We start from the raw sequence: 8,192 nt of genomic DNA on the forward strand, positions 1-8,192 counted from the left end.
CAAAAATCAAATATTTTCAATGAACCAAGTTTATTAATGAAATAGAACATGGTTTTAAATAATATCGGAACATTACTTGTGGATCAAAGACAACCAGAGTAAAGAGTAACCATGAAAGGATGTTTACAATATTCAGGACCCAAATGTTTCTCTTTGGTTCCTCTGTAGCCTGTTCCTGTGACTCCCCACTTTGGACACATGCACTGAACCCTGGGTTCAAGACACCATCAGCCCTGATCATCCCCATCCCTTGATTTCCCAGTCAGTCCTCTATTAGTGTGACACCCATGGCAGATTCCCAACTGGGGCACAGGCCCTGTTCTTCTCAGCTAAATTCAGCCCTCAGCTCAGTTGCCTGGCTGTCATTGACACGATCAATAACGAGACAGAAAGGTGCCCGAGGCTCAAATGGGAGACAAAACTTGTGGATTGGGATCTCTTTAAAGATCAGTAACTTCAAAACAAAAATCAAATCCCCAGTCAACAAATTAAAGGACCACATGACAGGACATAAGGTTTTATAACTTTACTGCAACAAACAAACTAGAAGCAACATTAACTAAATATTATTTTTGTAGGAAACCTACACCTTAAAAGTATCAGTCCAAAGTGATTCCTGAGGGTTCAGTTCTTTTCTTTTCCCAATCTGGCAGCCTTTAACTCCAGAACAGTCTTTCACAGTGAAAGATTGGCGAGCTACCAGAAAACTGAGACTAACCATAAATAGGTCATTATTTGGTTGGCAAGATGTAACGAGTGGTGTGTCACAGGGATCAGTGCTGGGGAGTCAATCTTTTACAATTTATATCAATGACTTGGATGATGGGACTGAAGATATGGTCATTTAAGTTTGCTGATGATGCAGGCAAAAAGGAAAAGGAGGTGGTGTTGCACTGATAAGGGACGGCATCAGTACATTAATAAGGGAGGATCTCAGATCAGGAATACAAAATGTGAAATCTGTTTGGGTGGAGCCAAGGAACAGCATGGGACGGGTTTGGTGCCAGAGGCACAGTGCTGCCACTCACCCCGAGGAGGTTGTACAGTTTTTTACAGCACTGTTGGCCTGTCTGGACGGTGTTGCTCACGGAGGTTACTGCCTTTGCCACCTGCACCCAGGCACGATGAATGGTGGCAGCTGGCAGCCTCCTTCCCGGGCCGCGGTACTGGGTTGCCCGCCTCTCCTCCATGGCGTCCAGCAGGGTCTCAAGCTCGGTGTCGTAAAGCGGAGTGCCACTCTCCTCACTGCCATCTTGTTGGCTGGGATGGTGGTGGGGAGTGAAGTGTGTTTGTGCAGCTGCAGCTTGTCAGCCTCCTGAGTGTCAATCGTGAATCCGGCAAATCTGCCACATTTCTCATTGGAATGGACTGTGTTCCCTGTGGTGCCAATCTCTTTCAGTTCCTCCTGCACACTAGTCCCTTGTTCTCCAGTGTTTTTAGGACAATTTCCGTATCTTCCTCTGTGAAGACAGGCACACATTGTTTAGTTTCTCTGCCATTTCCTTATTCCCCATTATAAACTCTCCTGTCTGCCTGGAATGGACCCACATTGGTCTTTGCTAATCTTTTCCTTTTCACATTCCTATAGGAGCTTTTCCTGTCGGTTTTTATGTTTCTCGCCAGTTTGCTCTCATTCTATTTTCTCTTCATCAGTTCCTTGGTCCTTCTTTGATGAATTCTAAAACAAGTTCCCAATCCTCAGACTCACTACTATTTTGGCCACTTTATGAGCCTCTTCCTTTGATCTAATGGAATCTTTAACTTTTCTTGTTAGCCACAGGTTGCATCACTTTTCCTGTCTCAGAATCCCTGAGAGAGAGAAAGAGAAGAGAGAACGAAATGCAGTCCTGGATGTAATTGAAGCAGAAACAATAACAGCAGAATCCATCACTAATCAATTGTGAACTTGTTGGTGTCTCAGCAGGGACGAGGAAACATAGAATCCCTTCCCACACTGAGAGCAGGTGAACGGCTTCTCCCCAGTGTGAACTCGCTGATGTTTCTGCAGGCTGCTTGACTGAGTGAATCCGTTCCCACACTGAGAGCAGGTGAATGGTCTCTCCCCAGTGTGAACTCGCTGGTGTCTCTGCAGGCTGCTTGAGTCAGTGAATCCCTTCCCACAATGAGAGCAAGTGAATGGTCTCTCCCCAGTGTGAACTCGCTGGTGTCTCTGCAGGCTGCTTGAGTCAGTAAATCCCTTCCCATAATGAGAGCAAGTGAATGGTCTCTCCCCAGTGTGAATTCGCTGGTGTGACTTCAGGCTGAATAACGTAGTGAATCCCTTCTCACACTGAGAGCAGGTGAACGGCCTCTCCCCAGTGTGAACTCGCTGGTGCGACTTCAGGCTGAATAACGTAGTGAATCCCTTCTCACACTGAGAGCAGGTGAACGGCCTCTCCCCAGTGTGAATTCGCTGGTGCGACTTCAGGCTGAATAACGTAGTGAATCCCATCCCACACTGAGAGCAGGTGAACGGCCTCTCCCGAGTGTGAATTCGTTGGTGTGACTTCAGGTGGGATAATTGACTAAACCCCTTCCCACACGGAGAGCAGATGAATGGTCTTTCCCCAGTGTGACTGCGTCGGTGAATTTCCAGCACAGATGGGACTCTGTATCCCTTCCCACAGTCCCCACATTTCCACGGTTTCTCCATGTTTTGGGTCTCCTCGTGTCTCTCCAGGTTGGACAATCAGTTGAAGCCTCGTCCACACACAGAACACGTGTACGGTCTCGCCCCGCTGTGAATGGTGCAATGGTTTTTCAGATTATGTAACTGGTTAAAGCTCTTTCCACAGTCAGTGCTCTGGAACACTCTCACTCGGGCGTGTGTGTCTCGGGGCTTTTCCAGTCACACTGATGGTTAAACTTTGTTGAAGTCAACAGGTCTGGCAAACATTTCTCCTAGTTTTAATGATCGATGAACCGAGTGACTCTGTCAGATCCAGACGTGATGTTTGAGATTTCTGTCTGTAAATCCTCTCCTTTTAACATCCTGTAAAAGGAGTTTACAAAAGACATCAGAGTCAGTACAGGACAGAAATTCAGAACAGATTATTTTAATTTCTCTGGAACATTCTTTTCTCTCTCGTTCCCCAAAAGCTGTAAATCTCCATCCCACACACTCTCCCTCCATTCTCACTCTGCTGTCTCTAATATTCACCCTCCCAATTCTCCTGAAGGTGCTGATTCAGGCTGATTGACAGATCCCTGCTCACTGCTTCCTGTCCAGGTCACAGATCATAACAAATAGGAGCTGCAGTCGGCCATTCAGCCCATCAAGCCGACTCGACCATTCAATGGGATCATTGGCCGATTGACCTCAGCACCATTTTTCCACACTATCCCCCATATCCCTCGATATCTTCAATATCGAGACACCTATCACTCTCGGTCTAAAAATACTTGATGCTGAGGCTCCACAGTCCTCTGGGGTAGAGAATCCCAAAGTTTCACCACATTGTCTTTAAATTCATTGCCGGGGCAGCACGGTGGCGCAGTGGTTAGAACTGCTGCCCCTCAGTGCCGAGGACCTGGGTTTGATGCCAGCCCCGGGTCACTGTCCATGTGGAGTCTGCACATTCTCCCTAGGCCAGCGTGGGTCTCACCCCCACAATGTAAAACGATGTGCAGGGTCGGTGAATTGGCCACGCTAAATTGCCCCTTAATTGGAAAAAAAGAATTGGGTACTCTAAATTTATTTATTTTGAAGGACAACTAAGTTTTGCAGCCAGAGGTGTAATTAAAGCATCATAAAAAGTGTGGGCTAATGGAATGTTGTTTGGATGAAGGGGATTCCCTGTGGAGTTAATTAGATTGCAGCTTGGTAAGATGGTATCAGTACTGGGAGGAGCCACGGTTTTAGGCTTTTTGCAGCAAAGCAGTCTTTTAGTTGAGAATTAGTTCAAGATGTGAGCAGAGGTCAAGCATCTCAGTTCAATTGAAAATATATGTCTGTCGCTAGATGAGCAGTTTCTTTCCAAGCAGTTCAGAAGAGTGTCGTTAGAAGGTGAGCTGAAACAAGCTGAAACAGCTTCCCAAGTTTCTTCATGGTTCTGACAGGTTTGAGATCTTGTCTTTAAAGCGGTGACACAAGATCTCTCTTTCTCAAAGAACATCTGTGTAAAGCAGGTATTGCTGAGGGCTAACTGTGTTTAACGGTGGATTGAGAGCTGAGATGTGTTTTTGCTGTTTGAGTGGGAATAAAGGTAGCAGTTAAGGGTTACTGTATTCACTGTATTGATTAGCATTGTTTAAGGGCTAATTGTCAGCTGTTTTCTGGTGTGATGTTATATATTTGAATATTGTGTCAATAATAAAGTTTGTTTTCACATAGCATGGCCCCATTTTGTGTGAAATCACTCCTGGAGTGAGGTATCCTTTCCTCACAGTCTGACAAAACACAAATAAAATATTGGGGTTTGTGCCCAGTATCCGAGCCACTGTTGGGGTCTGGTCCGGGATCATAACCATGAGAAGGTGGGCTATGTGGATGGTTAGAGAACTTTGTACCCGAGGAGCAGAGATTTTACCTTCTTTCTAGCCCCCAGCAATGTCAGACTAGAATCGACAACCTTTTTTGTGCCGAGGACGATCCTACACCTGGTGTCCACTTGCACCACAGGGATCATCGTAATCGCAGACCTTCCCCTGGAGTTTTTGCTCGAGGGCTCACCCCCAGGTCGAGAATGTGGAGGTTTGGAGCCTCCCTGAGTTCATTTATTATGCACTTTCGGGACGAGTTTGAGTTCTTCATTTTGGTTAACTCGACTCCTTGTATTTCCTTCTCCATTTTGTTGGAGACATTTACGGTTTATGCTCGGGGGCTGATCATTTCTTACACTGCTAATAAAAGGTGCAGGATGCTGGAGAACCAGCAGCCTCTGGAGGCTTGTTTGGCGATGGTGGAAGAGAATCATATGGAGGGCCCGAGTAAGCTACTGCTGAAGGAGGTTAACGCAGCAAGAGTGGCTTTGAACTCCCTATTTACTCAGCAAGCCGAGAAAAGTTGAAAGTTAGTGAGATCGAAGTTGTACGAGTTTGGGAATAAGCCGAGCAAATACTTGGCCTGTTTGACAAAGGACCTTCGTTCTGCAGCCTAGGGGCAGCATGGTGGCACAAGTGGATAACACTGTGGCTTCACAGCGCCAGGGTCCCAGGTTCGATTCCCCGCTGGGACATTGTCTGTGCTGAGTCTGCACGTTCTCCCCGTGTCTGCTTGGGTTTCCTCGGGTGCTCCAATTTACTCCCACAGTCCAAAGACGTGCCGGTTAGGTGGATTAGCCATGATACATTGCCCTTCGTGACCAAAAAGGTTAGGAGGGGTTATTGAGTTACGGGGATAGGGTGGAAGTGAGGGCTTAAGTGGGTCGGTGCAGACTCAATGGGCTGAATGGCCTCCTTCTGCACTGTTTGGTCTATGTCTATGTCAAACCAGCTGTCTAGCCCACTGAGCTAAACCAGCCCAAACCGATCAATGACGGCTTTATGGGGCCAACTTTCCACAGCTGATGGTGACTATTAGGTGGGACCTTGCCCGGTGGTCGGCTCTTCCGATTTCATGGTGAGGGAGGATCCCCTTCATTAAAATGTGTTGCCCAGACTGTTGTACCCTCTGCAGATGCTGCCTATACTACTGTCAACCAGAGTTGTTAGGGAAATTAATCAAATCAGGGCAGGACCTACTCAGTTAATGGTAGGGAGTTGGGGAGAGTTACAGAACAAAGAGATCTAGGAGTACAGGTTCATAGCTCCTTGAAGGTGGAGTCGCAGGTGGACAGGGTGGTGAAGAAGGTATTCAGTATGCTCAGTTTTATTGGTTAGAATATTGAATACCGGAGTCGGGATGTCTTATTGAAATTGGACAAGACATTGGTAAGACCGGACATGGAATACTGTGTTCAGTTCTGGTCACCTTATTATAGAAAGAATAATGTTAAACACGAAAGAGTGCAAAGAAATTTACCAGGATGCTGCGAGGACTTGATGGTCTGAGTTATAAGGAGAGGCTGGGACTTTTTTCCCTGGAGTGTAGGAGGTTTGGTGTGATCTTATAGAGGTCTATAAAATAATGAGGAGCATAGATAAGGAAGATAGCCAACATTTTTTCCCCCAAGGTAGAGGAGTCTAGAACTAGAGGGCATAGGTTTAAGGTGAGAGGAGATACAAAAGAGACCAAAGGGGAAAATTCTTCACACAGAGGGTGGTGAACTTCTGGAATGGGCTGCCAGAGGCAGTGTAGAGGCAGGTACAAATTTGTCCTTTAAAAAGCAGTTAGATAGTTACATGGGCAGGGTGGGTATAGAGGGATATGGGCCAAATGCTGGCAAGTGGGACTAGCTTAGTGATAGAAACTGGGCGGCATGGACAAGCTGGGCCGAAGGGCCTGGTTCCATGCTGTAAACATCTATAACTCTACCTGGAACAAAATGTTTGTTCAGCTCCAATCACCAAGATAAGGGAGGGTATGGTCTTCCGAAAATCAGGCTTCATCAATTGGCCTCTCGTCTTAGGTTCATAAGGGATTGGGTTAGGATGGAGCCAACATTCATCTGGCTCAATACAGAAGCAGACCAGTCAGTTCTCTCTCGATCCAAAACCAGCATAGGCTGATTATGGAATGCATCTCCATGCAATTTTTAATGTCCGTGATTCATTCTGAGTCTTATGCATTGGGTAAAGGATGGGACTCTTACATTTGACTGACTTGCTCCTCCTGGCTTTCCATGAGTGAATTCAATTCAACTTAGGCCGGGAGTAGGGCACAGTGATTAATGCTGCTACCTCAGCGCCGGGGACCCAGGTTCAATCCCAGCCTTGGGTGGCTGTCTGTGTGGAGTTTGCATATTCTCCTCGTGTGTTTCCTACAAGTGCTCCGGTTTCCTCCCACTGTCCAAAGATGAGCAGTGAAAGTGGATTGGTCACGCTAATTTGCCCCTTAGTATCAAAGATGTGTAGGTTAGGTGGGTTGACCATGATCAATGCAACGGGTTACGAGGATAGGATGGGGAATGGGCCTCAGTGAAATGCTTTTTCTGCGACTCAGTGCAGACTTGAAGGGGCGAATAGCCTTTTGCACTATAGTTCTATGTTATCCGTGTTGTGTTATTCATTTTAATTTGATTATGCTGTTAGTCTGCTTGTAATATTTTGGGGTTTACAAACTGAATTGTTATATAATCTTACCCTCTTTCCCCACTCACGACTTTAACCTGTAAACTGGTTCTTCAATTAATCTGGCATTTCATCTCGAGGCTCTGCTCCCTCAAATATCCTGTTCCAAATTAATTCTGCAATGTGTTGCTTAGATGTATGTTGGCAATATCTCTTGTTCCGCTCTGTACCCATTTGCCACGATTTTTTCTGTTACTCTGTTGCATTCATTGTTTAAAAATGATTTAAAACAAAACAATTTATTAAAAATCTGTCCAACTCATCTGTGAATATATTCAATGACTCCACACCCCACTGGTCCCTGTGGAAGAGAAATCCAGAGACTAATAACCCTCCAAGGGAAGAGATGACTGGATTGCACTTTATCGCAGAACCATAAATAATATATCTGATGTGTACCATATAAGACATGCCTGTCTGCTGACATTTAAGGGGACAGTAAATTAATACCAATCACCTGGAGAAACTAGCCCTTTATTGTGAATATTAGGAAAGAGACCATCCTTTTAGCCAGACAAATAAATGTGTGAAGCTGAGGGAGCAAAGGATGTCAATGTCTTTGAGAGAAAGAAGAGACCTGGGCCTAGCTTTGCAGAGTCTGCGCCCTCCCTGGATTCACTTCCTTTCCCTTCAGTTGCTACAAGTGACCAATTGAAGGTGAGAATGAGAAAAGAAATGGAAAGGGGGGAGAAAAGAAAGTGTTTTACTCACAGATGTTGGCGACAAAAACAAGTTTTCAGTCTGTGTGAGGCCCCAGTTTTGCTCATTGTCCAGCTTCCGCATTCAGAAAACGGGAAACTAATTGGATGGTGGAAGAGTCCTTCCGGTTCACCAACTCTTCCCATTGGTCAACAACTTTCCTCCGCCTCACTCATTGTTCCCCTCCTCGAGACAAGGTTTCCAGGCAACCGGCTGCGGCCAGAACAAGAAGTCTCTCGGTGATTCCCCTCTCCCCACCCCGGGACTGAGCATGTCTGAGGGAGAGCAGAGATTGCGCATGTGCGAGGGAAAGCTCACCCTTG

The 8,192-nt window shown here is 46.1% G+C and overlaps 1 protein-coding gene across 3 annotated transcripts; it reads right to left on the minus strand.

Annotated features, from left to right (window-relative positions):
• Positions 1–11: 11 nt before the first annotated feature.
• LOC140422391 (uncharacterized) lies at positions 12–8,158 on the minus strand. 3 transcript variants are annotated; one of them, XM_072507415.1, is made up of 3 exons: positions 7,882–8,158; positions 7,183–7,367; positions 12–2,992 (listed from the first exon to the last, which is right to left on the minus strand). In XM_072507415.1, exon 3 carries the CDS (start codon positions 2,651–2,653, stop codon positions 1,895–1,897), a length of 759 nt encoding a protein of 252 aa, XP_072363516.1. In that variant the 5' UTR covers positions 2,654–2,992; positions 7,183–7,367; positions 7,882–8,158; the 3' UTR covers positions 12–1,894. The 3 variants fall into 3 exon arrangements, with proteins under 3 accessions (XP_072363516.1, XP_072363517.1, XP_072363515.1); XM_072507416.1 differs by lacking the exon at positions 7,183–7,367 and having other exon boundaries at positions 12–2,981; XM_072507414.1 differs by lacking the exon at positions 7,183–7,367.
• Between the last annotated feature and the right edge of the window lie 34 nt (positions 8,159–8,192).

This window comes from Scyliorhinus torazame, chromosome 5 (assembly GCF_047496885.1).
Source record: "Scyliorhinus torazame isolate Kashiwa2021f chromosome 5, sScyTor2.1, whole genome shotgun sequence".
Classification (NCBI taxonomy): domain Eukaryota; kingdom Metazoa; phylum Chordata; class Chondrichthyes; order Carcharhiniformes; family Scyliorhinidae; genus Scyliorhinus; species Scyliorhinus torazame.